At 42.1% G+C, this 21000-nt stretch overlaps 1 protein-coding gene across 1 annotated transcript in view; it reads left to right on the plus strand.

The window, feature by feature from the left end:
* Positions 1 to 21000, plus strand: part of efna2a (ephrin-A2a) — a 71034-nt gene that overhangs the window by 43316 nt on the left and 6718 nt on the right. The window contains exon 2 of the mRNA XM_063908207.1: positions 18781 to 19073. Coding sequence (XP_063764277.1) covers positions 18781 to 19073 — 293 coding nt within the window. The remainder of the gene's footprint in view (positions 1 to 18780; positions 19074 to 21000) is intronic.

Raw genomic sequence — 21000 nt, forward strand, 5'->3', positions numbered from 1 at the left:
CCCTCTCTCTCTCTCTCTCTCTCTCTCTCTCTCTCTCTCTCTCTCTCTCTCTCTCTCTCTCTCTCTCTCTCACACACACACACCTCTGCTAATCCGCTATGTGTTAGCTGAGAGGCTTTTCCCCTTTTCCCACTTCCTCCCCATCACACATACATGCACAGACACACACACACACACACGCACTTCCTCCTCCTCCCAAACTGCCTTAAAAGAAAAGACTTTTAAGACTCATGGATCTTAACACTTTTTTTTAGGAGAGAGGAGGCTTAGGGGTGTTAGTGCAAACTGTAAATGTGTGTGTGTCGCAGAGAGTGTTTGTGGCTGGCTGCTTGTGTGTATTCCGGTGCATATGTGTTTGTGAATATGTTGAAGAAGGGTGCAGGGAGGAGAAGAGGGGGGAAGTGTTAGGGCTTTAGGGTTTAGAGGGATAGAGGCGAGGGAGACGAGGAAAAGAGGGAGAAGCAGCAGTGTGTTTATCTCGGTGCGCGCTGGCGTGCGTGCGACAGGCAGCGACGGCGGAGAAACAGCAGCGCTAGCACTGCTTAATTAATCAACATCAAAAGACAGCATTAAAAATGAATGGGACCCGAAGCAACAGTTTGGCTAAAGTGAATTATTCAGGCGTGGAGCTTCGCTGCCCAACATTCTATTAAGAACTAAAATCTAGATTTTTTTCCCTCCTCTTGCCCCCATTTAGTCTCCGTTTGTACCAGAGCTGCAAACTTTGCTGCTAAGGATCAATGCCTGCTTTGCCGAGGGAATTTCAGGCAAACAACTCTGGGTCCACTCTTCATGCTCTTGTGTTTGAGCAGAATGCCATTAGTCTCACTGCTGACCACAGTTACGGGCCCTTAGTTCCAAATTAAGGCTCTATTCCTTTTTAAATTAATTGTATTCGAGGAAGTGGTTTTCAATTAAATGAAAAAGGCGCTGAACTCTGAGATGAAGAGATCTTTAACCTAAGTGAAAATCCATTCTCTTTTCCATTATTTAACAGTAATTTGAATATCTGATCACGTTGAATTAAAAGTGAGATAATACGCATTCATTTATCTACTGTCCGTCATGAGTCATGATTGTAAAAGCTGCTAGGGAAGAGGCTTCTCTCTAAATGTGTACCAGAGCTCTGAATGTATGCAGCATACTTCATTTATTATTTAAAATGTTATAAAATAGAACCCAACAACTGAAACTGAACTGAACATCTTGACTTGCTTGTTTAAAAAAAAACATAGGCCTCTGCCTTTTAAGATAGTTTAAAACACAATCAAATTTGAATTTTACTACCTCCACCTCTTGGAGGGCCAAACAGAACTAGTATTTCACCTTCGCAAGAAAGGAATGCATGAAAAAGTTGAGCCCTCTATGAAGGCTGCATCTTTGTGAAGCTGGTAAACACAGATGTTTGCATCTGTTCACACAGCTACAGCCAGCGAGTCGCACAGGAGCAGTAAACTCTGTCGACCCGCTGGAGGCAGGCTGTTGCCGTCTGCACTCACTTCCTGTTCCTGCAGCAGAGCAGCGTGCTAACGTCGGCGTCAGGGGGATACAGTGGAGAAGGCAAGATGGAGAAGTGGGGTAGAAGAGGAGATGAAGGGGAGGGAAATGAGCAGAGGCTTATGCAACAGGACTTTGTTTGCATACATTAAGAGAGTCTGAGAGTCATTCTCATCAGAAATAGATTATTGCAGGAATCTTTTATAGCACGGAGTCTCCGACTGTAGCTGAGCCTTAAAGTCTGTGACATACGGAAATATCACTTGTTAATATTTTATTTACCCAATGCTCAGCGTCAACAAGGAGCATCGGATGACATTTACTGAGAGGGTTTGAAAATAATCTTGATCCTCGGTTTTCACTTCATGTACGGTAGATTGATTTTACAGCATGGCAACACTCAAAACAGTTCACTTATTTTTTTGTATTTGTTTCTATATTTTGATGCTCTTATCTGATAATCATAACAATATACAGTATCGACCAACAGTCAACTGGTGAATTAAAGACAGTAATGTAAGCATTTCTACACAAACAACTGTAATCTCTTTTGGAAATCTTTGCCCCCCCCCCCTGAAGCAATCTCCTGGGACACATTTAAAAAAAAAAAGGAAAAGACAACAGTCTGGGTCTGTGTCTACTGGGTGTGTGTGTGTGTGTGTGTGTGTGTGTGTGTGTGTGTGTGTGTGTGTGTGTGTGTGTGTGTGTGTGTGTGTGTGTGTGTGTGTGTGTGTGTGTGTGTGTGTGTGTGTGTGTGTGTGTGTGTGTGTGTGTGTGTGTGTGTGTGTGTGTGTGTGTGTGTGTGTGTGTGTGTGTGTGTGTTTGTATTCTGCTGTGTTTTACTCACCAGTCGACAATATGAGTTCACTTCCCCAGAGTGAAAAAGTGGAAAACCATGCTTCGTGTGTGTGTGTGTGTGTGTGTGTGTGTGTGTGTGTGTGTGTGTGTGTGTGTGTGTGTGTGTTTGGTGAAAGGAAAGGCTGGAGGCTTTATGTGTGTGAGTGTGTTTCTTTCTTTTCCTCCCTTAGCGAATGCCTATTTCTAGATCGGTTTGAGGGTCAAGGTTTGGCCACCGGTGGAGAAAAGCTGTGTTCCCATTTGAAAGGGAAAGAAAGCTCTCGCTCTCTCTCTCTTTACAATGAAAAGAAGACTGAACACACACCATCCTCTTAAAGCCTTAACCCTTGCTCGGCCATATCGCTTTTCCCAGCCTACATCCACCAGACAGTAACCTGCTGCAGCGCTATCTGATCTGGGATAAAATAGCAGAGATAAAACATCAAATCCTGCCATTATGACATCTTACTGTCGTACCGTCGAGTCAAACTGTTTTGATTTAACTCAAAGCATCTCTGCTTGAAATAGACCAAGGCAGCTTAGTGAATATAATTGGTATATTCCCAAGAAAAAGGTAGCTCATCTCAAAGTCAAGGAAGACAAAATCCTCACTTTTCACTTGTTTATTTGGCTCACATCACACATTCTGGAGTTTTGCAATCCATTGAGAATGCTGTTGTTGAAGCACAACCTATTTCCCAATACAAATATAATTTGCCATGGAGTGATTTCATCACTTACCCTTCACCTGCCTCATAGCCCCGTACAGACAAAGGCTTTTAAAAACAGCTGCCTATTTGTGGCATTTTAGCATAATTGTGGTACATTTGTGGAGTGCCATTATGCATCCAATTATCTAATCCGAGTAATTTCTAATAAAAGAAAAAAGAGCATTTTTAGAATTCTGTGTGGCTGATGGGGGGGGGGGGGGGGTTATAATTAGCATGCATTATTCAAACCCATATTGGTCACCTGGATTAGGAGTTTAATTGAGCTTTTATGAAGAGAGAGCCAGGCTCACTGTGACTCAGACTCTGACTCATAGGTCAGCGCTGGCTTTAAATCCATTAGGCCGTAAAACACTTTAAATGTAGCCTCTGTAACGTCCCTTGTAGGTTCCTCTGGGAACTGTGGAAGCCTGGGACCATGTTTATTAAACTTTTAAGAAATACTCTCATGAATACTTACAAGAGCCATTTTAGGATTAAATAAGTTCTACTTTGAGTCTGAAGAATAAGAGACTTTTATGAAGTTTTTTACCCTAATTGTGACATGAAGGAATACCCGAGTAGTAGTCCTCATGTGATCACATAGATAAAAAACCTTACTATATAATATAAAGAAGAGGAACGTCTGCTACTGATGGAAGAGATTACATGTGTGCATCACAGATTTACGCTTTACTATTTTTTCTTGAGTTTATGAGTAGAAATTAAAAGTAAATGTGAAGAATTTTCACTGTTATCGTTCACTTAGGTACTGATTTACAGCAATCAGCAGTTTAATAAACACGGGCCCTGGAGTCTGATTAACTACTCCCAGCAATGCTGTCATCTGTTTGGCGCCAGATAAAACTAATTTGGCAACACAGTGGGGCCCGGTTGTAGCAGAGTGTGATAGGCTGAGATATCTCTCAATTAAGCAAAGACTTAAAACAGAATATACAATCTATAAGTCATAATACCATAGGATTTTGAAATATGCTCCTTTATTCACTTTTGCCTTGGTGGTTGCCACTGCAAATGAGAATTCATTTTGTAAAGCGCCAAACCATAAAGCTGGTAAACATCTTAAATTTCCCCGACAAACCCAAGACAATAAAACTGGACTAAAAACAATTTGCTCTGCTGGCTTGTGTCTAACATTTACCGTCAGTCTTCATAAATTCACCACCCAGGAATATAAACGCTTTGACTTTGGAAAGACCTCCAAACACAACAGTTAAAATGGTAAACAAATCTAACATTTAGCAACATTTAGATGACAGATGGTGACAGCTTTCCAACTGTGTCTTCGACTCTGTGTGAAGTATGCAAAGTAATTGCCCCCATACCTCTTGCTGGCATCACCTGGCAGATTTTTTCAACAGAGATTAACGTGGGTGGCATGTAAAAAAAAAAGTCCAACCGCTGCAACTTAATATTCCTTAAAACTGAGCAGTGTGAGTTTTAATGGGATATATATTCTGACATTAGCTCAGTGAAAGTCCTGGACATATTTCAGCTATCATTAAGAAACAAATCTGAGACTTCCCTTCATGTGTCCTGTAAAGCATGTCAATATAACATAGTTTATACATGTGATGGTGGTTATCCCCTTCATTATGCTCTACTATATTGATCGCAGCCAAGTCATCCAAAATGGCAATGTCCTCATCAACAAGCCATGAGCTGTTGAGTATTACCATTTCTGAATGTCAAGGATTCACAGCAGCCAGATGTGTTCCCAACTGTGAATTTTAATAGCAGAATCAGCTGCAGCCTCCATCACGGCCGTGCCTGCTGCCAGTGCAAAAAAGATTGAGTGTTCGTTTGATAAAGCACATGACTCAGTTAGTGATTTGCTTTGACTCGCCAGTGATGAATCGGACCCCGAAAACAACATTACTGCAGGACATCTTTGCACCATTTGTCCCCTCGTAGTGAAAATCAGCTCTCAAGCGGCAAGTTTTAAGATAGATGAAAGACTCCTACAATCAACCCCGAAGTAGCTTCAGGCCAGGTTGAAATCATAACCAAGATTGACTAATGTTTATGGCTGTGTGTGTGTGTGTGTGTGTGTGTGTGTGTGTGTGTGTGTGTGTGTGTGTGTGTGTGTGTGTGTGTGTGTGTGTGTGTGTGTGTGTGTGTGTGTGTGTGTGTGTGTGTGTGTGTGTGTGTGTGTGTGTGTGTGTGTGTGTGTGTGTGTGTGTGTGTGGTGGGTGGGGGCTGGGGGCTATCTGTGACTATTTCAGGGGGGAAAAAGAGAGCAAGACTGAGGAAGAGAGAGAGAGAGAGAGAGGGAGAGAGAGAGAGAGAGCAGCGAGTCTCTGTGGAGTTGTTTTGGTCATGGTGCTTGAGCACTCTGATTAATGCTCATAGAGAGACACCAGATGGAAAGGGAGAGAGAGAGGGCAGAGAATGAGAGGGTAGAGAAGGAAATTTGGGGAGAAGAGTACCGTGGAAGAAGATGATCAGAGGGAGAGAGAGAGGGAGAAAAGGGCTGGTGGAGGCAGGAGGTGGAAGGGGGGAGACTTAACATAGAGATGATGAGAGAAAGAAAGTGAAACTGCACACCAAAAAAAGCCGTATTTTGGGGTTGATAGTCATAGCAGTGGTTCTTTAGTGGCCAATAATGACTTTGAAGTCACAAATACAGTATATATGTTTTCATTGTTGGTATTTTTTGGGGGGTATTCTGGTTAGGGTTAGTGTTATGCATGATTTTATTTCTATTTCGTTTCTTTCTTTGTTTTATATCCTATAGTACAAACACTATGACGCTAAAGCCTTGATTGACAGCTGATCTGGCAGGGAAGGAGGGACAATCAGTAGGTTTATGTGTACACAAGAAGCAAGTAATTCAGAGCCATAAGGTTACATTGAAGAAATGCTACATGCAATGGAATAACCTGGTGAATGTACATTTCCATATACATGCAGGAGGTTAGTATGCGGGCGAATGATTTCCCCCCAAAACGCAGAAATAGGCAAATGTCCAGCTGTGGAAACCAATTTATTTAGACTTCCACTTTTGTGTGAGTCTTAGTTTGACTTTGGATTACATTATTTTGAATACATAGATTCATTGCTACGCATAATGATCGCTTCTTTGTTCCAGCTGTTCAGCTAGATACTCCCCCCCCACCTCTGTAAAATCTTTGTCATGCACATGCATAATATATGTAAAAAGTGGATTAGCCTAAGAAATCACTGTGAGAAACCTAGCTTGGGAAATCAGGTCCCTCTGTTCCTCCTTGCAAAATGCATACACTTGAGCTGGTTTGTGTAAATGCACTGAATGTTTGTCAGCAGAATAAGGACCACTGTATTTAGCCTCTAAACCAGAAGATTTTGCCATTTGCAGACATGTTTTCAAGCAGTTAATACAACCAATTAGCAATTAGTTAGTTAATTAGGAGTTATTACGTGATTCAGTTGAATACTCGATTCTTATTGGTCAATTCAGAACATGTGACACGTTAATCCAGTAGTACAGACCGCTCTCAAGGATTTATTGACCGTTGTTGGGTTCAAGAAAGAGAAAGGAGCTCAGATAAATCACCAGAAGACAGACAGGAAGTAAACACTAACAGGACACGGTCCGGGCTCTGCAGTGTTTAAGGACATGTTAGTGGACCAGAAACTGTGAACAGACTTGAACAGTTACATAAAACCTCGATCAGTGCTGCCGTAAAGTTATTATTGTTGTTGTTGTTGTTGTCGTCGCAGTTCCAGCCGTTGGTGCTTTTCTTTTTTTAGCGGAAGAAATACGACCATTTTTGAGTCATTAAAATAACTTCAATTAATATTGGGAGTCGAGCCGTTAGTTTGTTTAGTATCTCTCCGTGTAATAAGCGGGATAATGTGCAGCGAGGCGGTGATTATAGGGAAAGAACACCCAACAGGCTATCAGGGAGCCCAACTCCAAGCAGACACATTATCCCTTACATATTAGCTTGAAAGCTAACGTGGGTTTCAGTTCAAAGTCATGCCTCCTGTTGTTTTGTTCGGCTATTAAAAGTGACCTCACTGCTTCATGTAAATACAGTTTGAAATGCACTGATTTGCCTGGCTGTGCACAGAGGAGAACCCTGGGTAATCACTCTTGCACGGAAAAATGGTGCATCTAAATGTTTTTAACGCTACATTTCTCCCTTTTGGGAATTGTGCTGTTCTCAAAAGAGGTCACAGGACATGTAATTAACAGAGCAGTGTTACATATTCTGTGATTTACAGAAAACTCAACTCCAAGACAACGGAGAGAGCGGTGTGTGTGAGCTGTGCTGATTTGAAGTGTTGCACATGCTGTTGAGGGTCTATGCCAACTATTTGAGCGTGGTTCTACAAAGAGCATCTGCAAAAAGCGTTCATTATCTCCCCAAGATGTGGTACAAGCCTTAAGAATACATCTTCTGGTTAAGACTTTAGTTGGAGATATGAAGGTTTGCAGAGGAGACATTTTTTGAAAGAGAAAGCAGAAAAGAGGGTTGGGGTGGTGGGGGGGGGGTAGGAATTTTGGGAGATCAGTGGCAGGGAAGAAGATGAGAAAAGAGGGTTTGGGCACAGTGGGATTGAAGATGTGGTGAGTGGGAGACAGGAATATGAAAAGACGGAGAGAGACAGCAGCAGCAGCAGCAGCAACAAAGACATTTACTCATGTTTTATAAGCAGCAAAGTAGGAGACAGTTCCCCAAATGATGGAAATAAAACATGGACGTAACGCTGGAACTATTATTTATCCTGAAATGTGTTTCTTTGTCTTTTATTTAACTGATCGGTGGATGTCTGTAGCACCTAGACGGCCATCTTCACGTCCATTCGAAATGATTAAACATGTGTTTTTTTATTCCCTTGAAAACAGCACATTTGGTATGTAGTAAAACATGGCTTGGTGTTGCCTTGTCTCATTATACATTGGTCTAGAGATCTAAAATGATGAAGTTATGGGTGTCATTTTTCATGCGAGCCTAACATGATATCGGGTAGCTGATGTAGTTTATTAGATTTTGGTTGTGGCCCATGACACCGTCACACACACTGTTTGGTTTTAAGCATACCCTGGCTTAAACAACTTCAAAGTTACTTCCTCTGATGGCTCCTGGGAGTCACATGCCTGGTCTTTAGAGTTCAGGCTAGCGTCCACAAAGGTCATTTCAAATTGTTGGACCTACAAACTTCTGCTGTGGTCTTTCTTGTGAGGATAATCTCAGTTCAGAATCTGTTTGTTGGTTCTTTTGGCTTTTCCACCTTCGAATTGGCCCCGAGATTGAATTTGAAGCTGAGTGACAGAAAGACAGATTGACACAAAGAGAAACAGACAGAACATTGGAGAGAGAAAGAGTTGCAGATCAAGATGGAGACACAATCACAGGGAGAAGAGAAAGACCAAATGAAACACATGGAGGGGGGGGGGGGGGGCGCTCGCTTTTAGAGTCAGACGGCATTGACCTTCACTCCATCCAGAACCATGCGCAACATCCAGCACATAAGGCTCCTGCTAATGTGGCGAGACCTGTGGGTGTGGGTGTGTGCTTTTATTTTTGAATTACTCGTAGGAGTGTGACTATTAGCCTCAGCGTGCATGTTTCCCTGTGTGTCTTTGATTTTTGTTTACATGCTGATGTTTACTTGTGCTAAGATGCATGCAATATGCAATATGCATATGTGTGTGTGTGTGTGTGTGTGTGTGTGTGTGTGTGCGTGCCTGCAAACACAGTGTGTATCTTAATTGGACTCCATTCAAGTGTTTAATTACTCATTAGAGATGCTGCAAAGCAATCTATACACCAGCTTTCCCAACTGTTTGCTCCCTCTGCCCTCTGCGACTTCCAACCAACAGAGGCTCAAACGCTTTGACCCAAACTACATGGATTAGTTCACCTCGTCAATCTGGATCAACCCGTCCATATTTGATGAAGATCCTCGAGCCGGAGCGAGGCATACAGTTAATAAGTCAGTCAGTCAGTCAGCCGGTGGGTTTGACACACTTGTTCATGTGAGAGATTAGTATCCAGCCAGTCAGCCAGTCAGTCAGTCAGTCAGTCAGTCAGTCAGTCAGTCAGATTGTCGGCCATTTATTGTTCGCCCAGTCTGCTAGTGAGGTGATCAGTTAATAAGGCAGTCAGTCAACCAGCCTTCAGGCCTTTTAGCTGGCTGATTCAGGGAGTTATATAATCGTGTTGTCACTCCGACAATCAATCTGTCAGTCAGATTGTCAATCAAAGAGTATGAACCCGATAACCGGGTGACCCTGATAGCCGAGTGGTGAGGGTGCACACCACACTGGCCCATTTCCTCTCTCTCTCTACTGTCACTATCAAATAAAGGCATACAAATGAGTCTCTGAAAACCCATTCAGTTAACTATGTCAACATTTACTTTAGCAACTTTGCAAGTTTGCATTTTCTGTTTGTGCACCCCATTTATATCAAGTATGGGAGCCTAAATAACAGGTATAGTGCAACATCACTGAAAATAACTTCCTACAAAATAGTTATTAATATTGTTTAAAGATAAAAGAGCATTATAACCACGATGAAAGTAGGATTTATTGCATTACGTTGCATTATTTGTATCTAGGTATATCTTATTAACTGTGGAATAAAGTGGATGAATCAAAATGTCTAAAAACGAATTGATGAATAACTTAAACAGTGGATTTGAGCATTATGCTCTTTCTCTTGTACCTAGACTTTTTACAGCTAAACCTGAGCAGTCTTGGTGCAGAGCGTGAGGCTGAGATATCATGAATATAATATAGTGTAGTGCTGGGTTTTGGAAAGTTGGTTTCCTTGCCAAATGTTGGATGTTTTGTGGAAATAAATACAGCCCCAAAAAAATTGAGAGACCACTTCAGCATTATCATTTTCTCTTATTTTATTATTTATAGACATGTCTTTGAGTTAAATGATTCATTTGTATTTTTAATGTGAGTTCAACCAACACTGGAATGGCTGCCATACAGGTAAAGATTTCAGAAACATTTGGAGTGGTCTCTTAATTATTTCCGGAGCTGCATATTGTTGGTCATTTTGATCGACATCCAATCGTGTCCCAATCTGCAGTACAGAGAAAAAAAAGTCATAAAAACTGCATCATATCTAGCTAAAGAATACATGAGTATTGGTAGGAATGAAAAATAAATCAGTGAAGTTCTCCTCTCTTCTTTAAACATTGACACTGCGGATACGTGACATTCCTGCAGGGCGCTGACACCAATCCCTTCTTGCCTCGGTGTTGAGAGATTCCTATTGGTGTGCTCGGGCACCGGCCGTCGACGCCTTCGCATTGAGCTGCGGGCCAAACTTGTCCATACCGATACTGCCCTACCGCTGTTTACGCGGCCAAACCTGGTGCTGCATCATGGCGAAAAACCCCCCTCAGAAAACAGGGAGAGTGATACAGGCATATCATGCACTCTGTCTGTCAGCCTGTCAGCCTCGCAGTGTGTGCCCGAGCTCTCCCCTCGTCGGTCTGACTCACTCATCCTGCTTGTCCATCCATCAGGGGCTTTGTCGCCGTGTCTGTCTGGCTTCAGGTCTCTTCTCTCTTCACTTTTTTGTTTTTGCTACCACATCAGCAAGGTGACAATAACCCTTCCGGGGCTTCTGGAGATTTTTTCCCTGACAGGTTTTGTTATGTTAATTCAGTGCCGTGGGTGTCGGGTTGTCTGCATGTATGATGGGGCGCATGTTTGTGTGTGACAGTGTATGTGTGTGTGAATTTGCCAGGGATTGGCACAGGCGGCGGTGAATCCCCAGGGGGTCCGTGTTGCCCGTCTTGAAGAAATACATAATAACCTTTCAGAAGTGCTGAATGTCACCACGCTGATCCACGGGTAACATCATTCAGAGTGACAGATGTGGAACTCGAAACAAAACAAAACTCGAGCTTGGGAATGTGAGTGTGTGACGGTTGCTGCAGTGTGTGATGTACAGTATCATATTCGTCTGTTTTGTTTGGTTATATTTGTTGTTGTCAGTGTTTGTGTGCATGTGCTTACGTAGTAAGTGAGGATCAAGAGCTAATTTGCATAATCAAACAGCCTTGATTATGAATACCAGTACTTCCTTGTACACCAATCCCACTGTGTACTGTATGTTCTGTATGACTGTGTAAAGTATTTATATTTATATAAATGAGCCCTGCTTTTCTATATTTATGTACATACTGTATATGTGCAGTTGTGTTTCTTAGAATGTGTTTGTGTAGGGGGGAAGTGAAGTATTTTCTTTGCCCCATATACCTAAGAAAGCTTCAGCAGCAGTGCAGCGGGAGGCGCAGGCAGAGACGACAGCATGAGAAAGCAACATCTCATGCTGAGAGAAAAGCAGCTAAAGAGTCTTAGCAAGAGAAGTGTGTGTGTGTGTGTGTGTGTGTGTGTGTGTGTGTGTGTGTGTGTGTGCGTGTGCGTGTGCGTGTGTGTGCGACTGTGCGTGTGTGTGTGTGTGAATCAATTTTAAGATTCAAAAAGAAAAAGCAGAAAGCAGTAGGAGGCAAGTAGGGGGAGAAGTGAAAATGCTCGATTTTGCGGGGAGAAAGTTAAGACAGAGGAGAGAATACGGGAGAGAAAATTGAAGAGAGAATTAGAGTCATGAAGATTGAGAATAAAACAAAGTAACAATGTCAAAAGATGCTCCTGGAGAGAAAGTGAGGGAAGAAGAAAAAGCAGAGCGAATAAATTAATCTGAAAGGAGAAGAGATGAAGATTGAGGGAAGGAAAGCAAAAAAAAAAGGAGCAAGAGACAGAGAAGAGACAGGAGAAGATGAAGATGGAGGAATAGAAACGGAGAGTAATGTGGAGTTAATTGGGGAGACATCAGCGCTGCAGTCAGAGGGAGCAACATGACTGAGGCTGCGTTTCTTCCTGCCAAAAATCCAAATGAGGTGAAATTGTGCACATTTCAGATGCTCAATTCCACATTTCCCATTCAAAAGACTCCATATTTCCCCTTTAACTGGGACTGGAATGGACCGTAATTAGCCGGTGATGATGGTGCAATCTCGCTGTGTCGGTGTGTGGTAGAGAGCAGACCGGATGTCCATTACTGTCAATAAGAGAGTGATGATGGTGATTTATTTAGCACATTTAATATGGCAGGAGTGCTAGGAGAAAGTATCACCCACTCTGCCTGCTGGTTGAAGGTAGCAACAAAAGTTTCCGAGCTTCTGCAGATGAATAAAAAATGGAAATCGATCCACGGCTGATTCCTCCACTTGCTCTTCTTGACTCCTTCTTCTAAACATGGAGAAATGTGGGTGATAAGCAACATGTTTTTCTCTGCTATCAAAGAGAATAAGAAGTTGATTTCACTAGGATATGCAAATGCCTGCGTATGCTTGTTATTTACTGGAGAATTTGAAGGATTTTTCTAAATAAACACAGGTTCTGTTAGCATTCAGCTAAAAAGTCCAGAGTGCCTTCCTCGTAAAACATTTGGAAAGTTGATTTTTAATTGCATTTGTGGGAACATTGCTGTTTGTAGTTGGCATGGTATTGCCAGTAGAGTTGATTGAATGTAGCATCATAGTTGCGCAGAATGGGAATTGCACCACCTGCTCTTTGTCGTCCATACATGCAAATCCTGGAAAGTGAATACCCAAATTGGTCTGCGCTACAATGAATGTGCCGAAATCTCCTCTAGGGGAGCTTCGTTGTCATGCTTATGCTAATAAACACGTGGTGATGTGTAGGTAGTGACTGAGGTCGTGGAACAGCTGTCTCCTGTGTTAAAGTAGTGTTTTGTTGACTCATCCATCCATTCTAATTACTGCAGCCACTCGAGACTTTGTCATTTGAACATAAGCATCTGTCGTTTTTGGGGCACCTGCTGAAGCAAGTCATGCTGTCGTCGTTATTTCGAGCCAGTCTCTGTGCAATAAAGCAAACAGAGCAGGGACACACTTGTAAAACAATGGAGGAAGGAGTACATTTAATAATTGATCCAAATAATAACACACATATAGGGCATTGCAAAAAAAACTGCACACCATGGAAAATGAAAAGCTGTCATAAGGTTGTTGTTTTTCTACAAGGGTGTTTTGCCGACCTTGCCAAACCTTGGAGGTCGAAGCCTTGCGTCCATACACTTCTCTGAGCTTCCCTAAAGAAGCATCTTTTGATCCAAAAACACGATGGAGTTTGAAAAGCAGTTTTTGTTGACTGACGTCCCGCACCTAGAGCAGTGTTTTTTCATACTTTTTCCACACTCAGAGTGATGGAGGGAGATCAAAAAAAAGCTGCAGGAAAAAAAACAAATAAAAAAACCCTTGAATGGAGCGAGGGGTGACATAGTGAGGAGTGAGAGACAGCGGAGCGTCCTTTGATGTGTCGGTTGATCCGGCCTGCTGTTTAGGACGCAGGCAGGTATGGTAAACATCCGAGGCTTTCCAACCAGCTTTGATCACAGCCATGCGGAGAGTTGATGCTGATGACTCAGAGTTGCCAGAATACTAAGAAGAGTCCACTACACACACACACACACACACACACACACACACACACACACACACACACACACACACACACACACACACACACACACACACACACACACACATACACACACACACACACACACACACACCACACACTTTTTACTGTACATCTGCAGTACATAAACACACACACACACACACACACATACACACACACACACACACACACACACACACACATACACACACACACACACACACATCACACACTTTTTACTGTACATCTGAAGTACATAAACACACACACACACACACACACACACACACACACACACACACACACACACACACACACACACACACACATACACACACACACACATCACACACTTTTTACTGTACATCTGCAGTACATACACACACACACACACACACACACACACACACACACACACACACACACACACACACACACACATACACTAAGACTTAAGCTTCCATTCTTTTTTCTAATAATCTCTCATTTCAACTTTTAAACTTCTCAGTTTCTATTTTCTTCTCAGCCTGACCTGCATTCACAATACCATAAAACCATTTTACTCAGACTTTTTTTCCACTGATTGCGTTCCAAGCCTCAGTAAGAGAGTTTTTTTACATCTATTTGAGATCCAGCAGCTAAAAGCCGAGTCCTTTCGGCTGCCTCTGACTAACCTCACCGCGCAATTCAATCGCAGTGAAAAAGTGAGGAGAATCTGAGAGACATCAGGGGATTAGGGACTAAGCAAACCATCATATCATATTGAGCAGGTTTACACACCGACCATAATTTTAAAAAATGACTTCAAGCTGCAGAACAGAACGCCAGTGTACCGAACACCGTGCCCTTCAACAGCAATCTGTTTTACGGTCATTTTTTAGGATAATGCCTTTTTTTTGTCAATACTCTGCTGGGCTTGAAAGCAGTATTACGTATCTTCCTGTCCTCTTTGAACTTAATTAATAGATGTGTCCTCCTTTTGGAACTTGCGTGTGGGAAAATAATAATGACTGTCAATGTGCCAGAAATACAAACAGTCTATTTTGTTATGGAAAAGAAAGAATAATCAAGTCACTCAGAAAATGAGAAGTATGTACACCGTTTCTTAAGATTTGTGGAACTTTGGAATTTTGCACTGTCCATTGTACATTGATAAAAGACAGAATAATGTGATATTTTAAAGTACAACACATTTATAAGAGGCATTTTGCACAGTGAATACTTTTACTTGTGGTACATTTAGTCTGATAATAACTATTTCCACATCTTCCATTGTACCATGGCATCTGTTACGTTTTTATGATGGGATTCTTTTGGGTGTGTGTCATAAAATTAGACAATCCCCGTGAAAAGAAAGTATCTTTTCCCCTTTGTGGTATGTACTCTTGCAGATAGTTGGATTTCACGCGGCGTCGATGAACATCATAATCAAACACTCACACATTTTGATTGTCACTTTTTATTAGTCTTATGGCAGCTTCATGCATATCCCAGAGTATTATGAAGTCTCTAATAGGTTTGATAGCGCTTAAATAATAAAGGGTGTAAAATGAAAGAAAGACACACCAATACCTCCAATAACAACACACACACACACACACACACACACACACACACACACACACACACACACACACACACACACACACACACACACACACACACACACACACACACACACACACACACACACACACACGTCACACACAAGTTATATGAGGAAGAGACATGCCGTAAGTGTGAGTGCATTCCCATGTCTTTTTCGCCGATGCAGCTCACGAGTTTAATTCCAAATGACACGCAGCCTGAGAGGAGGGAAACGGGGACACACACACACACACACACACACACACTCATCCACACATAGCTGCACACCGACATGAACTGTTTAACAGCTCAGAGTGCTGTGGCACACACCTGCACACACACACACACACACACACACACACCTGCACACACAGTCTCCTCTCAGCTTTGGCATATTAGTAATGCAGACAGTGTCACAGGAGCAGTGCAGGGCGCTGAGTGGCTTAATAAAACCTAATGTATCCTGGCACATTAGCCCTTTCTTGAATTGAGCATCCTCACTCATGGAGACATACTTTTCCTTCCAAGCTATGATTTTACCAAACACACACACCCACACACACACACACACACACACACTCCATCGTATGCCCAAACTTATACTCAGTTGGTAGTCATCCATAAATGTATCAGTGCACAATCAATAAGCAGAGCACATTTGTCTCAGATGAAAAAGCACAGTGGTACAAATTGAAATAAAAAAAACCTGAAAAACTCCTACTCCATCTGCTCTTCCTCCAGCTGGTCTCCTCCTCCTCCTCTTCTGCTCTTTCTTTCTTCCCTTTTCTCCTCTCTGTCTTGTTTTACTTTAATTTCATGCAGTCTTGTTATCCTTCTCCGTCCCCCTCCCTCCCCTTTCTTATAGCTTTTGTCCTCATTCTGCACGTCTATCTATTCCTCTCTGTTTCCTCGGCTCTCTTCTTTTTATTTCAGCCTTTTTATTTTCATTCCGTGCATCCCTCCCTCTGTTTCTCTCGCTGCTTTCCCTCTTTAGTTGTTAATCAGAGTTGATTGGGAGCAGAGAGAGCCGAGAGGAGCTCCCCAGTGGATCAATGCCTCTAAATGATCTGTTCAAGGATCCCTTTAGAACCTGCAAAACTCGCTCTGATAGGGCACCGAAGCATGAAGGCGCTCATTTCACATCTAACTCACTTCCTGATTTGCCCTCTGGGACAGAGATAGGGCTGCCGTTGGAGGGATAATTTGTCCCAAAGCTAAATATCCCGCTAACCAAAACTGCTTAGACCAAAATGTCTTCATTCCAGGCAATCAATTACTGCCAAGGTGAGGGGGAAGATGATGAATTTGTTTGAAAAGCTCAGTCTGTGTGTGTGCGCGCCCCCCGAGACGTCAAGATTGCCCAACAACTGTTTACGGGCATTTGATCGAAGACATTTTCCTGCTGCTCAAATTTACCGAGCTTCAAGAAACATGATGTGCTAATGTGCTGCAGCTGAATTTAAGAAGTGTTGTCGACGTGAAACATCTGAAATTAAATTTGTTTTATTCATCATGAGCGCTAGTTTAGGCGTGCTGTATCGACGCAGGCGTGTGCACATGCCCGCAGAGAGATGTCACGCTGATGAATTTTAAACAGCCCTTATGTTAGATGGCTTACTGAAGAGTGCAACTTGAATTTTGAATGAGCGCGGGTTGTTAGAGATGCAAAAACGAAAAAAAAGATTATCAAGTCTAACCCTTGGGACATTATTCATGGAGTGCAGGTAAAAAAAAATATCCCAAATATGAAGTATTTAAAAAAAAACACTGATGTATTGTATTCTTTCACAGCACGGTGCTGATATGGAAACGGAATTATAGATGAAACACTGTTGTGTACTCTACGACTTGTGGTTAGACAAATACTACAATTTGAAGCCCTGACTCAGTATTAAATGTGAAAAAAATATGAGTTAAGCTTTAGTAAAATATTGCTGATAGGTCATCACATGGTTAATATTAAGCTCTCCAGCTAAAAAATGTAACAAAACCAGCAGTTAAATTGATATAACGAAAGAGTATTGTGTGGATAGCTTGAAGTGGGATGTACAGTAACTAATTACAATGCCTACCTGCCTGGAAATACAAATATTTAGCTTTTTAAGATACAAATGTAATAGTTTCAAAGAAGATTTATATCAAAAATCTCATTCAAATATGCATTTCCCAGCTGTGGGACTGATAAAGGATTTCTGATTCTGATCTGATTCGGTCATTAAATGTAAGATATATAAGTTGAGCTTTAGTAAAATGTTGCTAATAGGTTACAACGCGGTTAATATTAAGCTATATTTACATTATACAGTAACTGATTGATTAAAAACTACAGTGCCTAGCTGCTTGTAAAAAATAAAAAATGTTTAGCTTTTTAAGATATAAATGTATTAGTTTCAAAGAAAATGTATATCAAGAATATCATTCATTATATACAAGATAACAAATGAGGCAGCCAAACCCACAATGTCGAAGCCATAGAGTATCGAGCGAGAGAGAGGGACTCCATATTGTTGGTTGTTGACGAACAAAAATACAGAATATCGGCAGCTTTATCCTTCAGACGGACTGTTTCCCTCCAATGACTTTACAATTGTAAACATATGTAGTTCCAATTTGAGCAACATTGGCATGAAAACATAAACATAAATAAAGCCTGTATAATGTAAGCAGCCATATGTTTTTAATCTAACTGCCTTCAGACTGAAAGCGATTGGGGAGACTCCAACTGGGTTCAAGCACCATATTATGTTTCCATATGTTCCATGCATTATTAGAACAAGCTCTTTCACTAAGTGCCAGAAGCAGGAACATAACAAGGACATCTATCACAATGTATACCGTGGACAATGTGTGCATATACTAATATTTCTTCTCCAGTAACCTCTGACCCACTTCTTTTCATCATGCCACCCTCGGTGATCCGATGTGTACGGAGCTAAGTGGGCATTCACCACAGACTCTATGCTCTGCTTTAGGGGTTGAGGGATAATAATGTGTGCTCTCTACCATCACATGACCCACTTCTCTTGAGTATCTGAGGAGAAGGCTCTCTGTGCGAAAAAATATTCCTCACATGCTAATAATTCCCATGAAGCAAAGCTCTGCAAGCTTTATTTAAATTAAATTGGTTACCATGCAAAGTTTTATGGCGTAACCAGAGGGATTGTTATTGATTTTTTTCATCTTCCTCTTGTTTATTAAATCGAAGAAAAACGTCCTCCGGGTTTGTGTGTTTTCGCTGCAATTTGTAATAACTCAGGTGGTTTGATGACCCTCTATTAGAAAGCATTTGTTGATGTGTCCTTGAGCAACGCTAGGAGTCTCTAAAGGGTGCTGTTTCAGAGCTGACTTGACCTTGGGTCTTCCTGTGGAGATGTACAGGCACATAAATGTCCTCACAGCGAGGATAAAATTTCATATAATTACGTACACAGCATGACTGAACTAAGTGGACACTCAGGGCAGTTTTCTTTATGCTGTGCAATCATACAGAAATCCAATATAGCCAGTAAATATTCAGAGTATTGTGGAAAGACGTAGGTTTATAAGCTTGACGGTATCTCATTACACCTCGGTAAACTTTTCCCGAAGCCTTCTCGACCCTGTAAACTGAATCTGTGTGAGACTATTTGTGATTATTTATATTCATGAAGACGTTTTATTCATTGTTTGCTCTGTGTTTTTCAGGTTCTGGCACGGAGAGTACAGGGTGGCAGTGAACATTAACGACTATCTGGACATCTACTGTCCTTACTACGAGGGCCCTCCGTCCCACGGGCGCATGGAGCGCTACATCCTGTTCATGGTCAACCACGAGGGCTACACTTCCTGCCAGCACAGGATGCGTGGCTTCAAGCGCTGGGAGTGCAACCGTCCCAGCGGTCCTGACGGGCCCCTGCGCTTCTCGGAGAAGTTCCAGCTCTTCACTCCCTTCTCCCTGGGCTTTGAGTTCAGGCCTGGACACGAGTACTACTACATCTGTAGGTTATCAGGCAGTGTGTGTTTCTGTGTGACATTGAGTAGAGAGTGTGTGTCCTGTGCATGTGTCTTTGTTTGCCAAAATATGATTTTATAAACGATATGTAAATACGCAATCAAGATAAGTTGATTGAGAGAGTCCTCAAACATAACACACACACACACACCGCAAGCGAGCACACACACCTTCCACTCCTCCCTCGCTCTCTTAATCTCTCACTCTCTTTATTTCTTGATGTATCTCTCTGCATCTGTCGAGATCATAAGTGGTGTGCTCAGCAAAGTGGTAAAAATGTCACCAGGCGTAGTTTGTAATCATTTTTATATTAGCTGTATTGATGTCTCTGCTCACTTCAACAAGTGATGTATTATTATCGCAGATGGGCTTTACCCCCTGAGACTGTTTTTCTGAACAGTTAAAAAGCTACCATTCACCACACCAGGCACGGGGACAAGTAGTAGCTTCAAATTACTCTTAAACATTGTTTTCAACCGCTCGCTGTGCCAGATGGATGGGATAGATTTACCCCATCCGGACTGTTTAGTGCAAGATCAGTGAGTAATCACAGCAAAGCACATTAAATAACTTTCAAAAGCTTTCCTGTCAATGCCTAAACTTTCTGTCGCCTCACAGCGAAGTGACACTTTTTTCACCGTGGAAGCTGCAAGAGCTGCTGGGCTTGTGACAAAACATTTGACTGTTTGAAGCGGCACACCAGAAGGGAGAATGTGTGGAAAGTAAATGACTCTTCTGAGACAACACAGTCATAATTCACAAAATCAGAAGAAAGCACATGTAAGGAGAAGTAGGCATAGGTGTTTCAACAAAGCATTAAGTCTACCACTTGCCTGGTAAGGACCGCCTTGCCAGTTGAGGAGTGAAACTCATTTACAAAAAGCCATCCTATTGTAGTTCATTATTTCTCTGCTTTACGTTTAATTAGATGTCTTTCTTCAATTTAAGAGGTTCACTCTTAGCCTTTAATGTGTTTAGTTTTGTGTCAACTCTCTGGAAGTCATTCCCAACCTGACCTGCCATTGGTATCTTGTTCAAAATGAGGCCCATAGAAAATGATCCTCTGGCATTTCAGCCGCTGTGCAGCTCGGCGCTGGTCCCTTCATTCCCCAGCTGTGTTTCTGCTGCACCGCTGACTGACAGCTGACCTTAACCTTTTCAGGAGGAGATGATGCATTCTCGCCGTGACACATAATGGGATAAGGGTCCTCTTCCATCAGTTTCAGGCCGGCATACAAGTGCGACATGTCTCTTGATGGAGTTTTTTGCCCTTGGGTACAGATTCTGACCTTACAGTAATACTGTCCTTATTCGGTGATTGGATGGAGTGATCAGCAAAGGCGAAAAAATATATTCCTTGGCAGATATAGGGACGGGCTTTAATTCAATTTGTTGTAACACTGGATTCAGTTTTTTCTTCTAATGCAGTGACACAATTTAAAGAGTCTCTTTTCATTTTATATTTAATGAGTCCCCTCCAACATTATTTGATTTATTTACTTTTATTAATGAGCACTTAGTATTTGCAAATGCTTCTTGCCCCATTCTGTTGTCCACACAAAGACACAGCAGGCGAGAGTCACAGAGCCAAAGAGGCGAAGATAACAGCCACCCGATGTCCTACAGTAAGGATGGACAGGGCCCCTCCAGAGTTGTATAGTTGCTGACTATAGCATTGTATTTCTGGGACCCCTGAGGGGAATGTGTAGTCCACAAGATTGGAGTGTGTGTGTTTGTGTTATGGGGGGAGGACTGGTTGTGGGGTCAGTTGTCAAGCGATTGTGAGTCCGTGAAAGGCCATGTCCATCATCCTGACTGACAACCACGAATGTTTTTGTCTTTCACCGTCCCTCACTAGCTCTTACACACACACACACACACACACACACACACACACACACACACACACACAC

This window comes from Eleginops maclovinus, chromosome 19 (genome assembly GCF_036324505.1).
Source record: "Eleginops maclovinus isolate JMC-PN-2008 ecotype Puerto Natales chromosome 19, JC_Emac_rtc_rv5, whole genome shotgun sequence".
Lineage (NCBI taxonomy): Eukaryota > Metazoa > Chordata > Actinopteri > Perciformes > Eleginopidae > Eleginops > Eleginops maclovinus.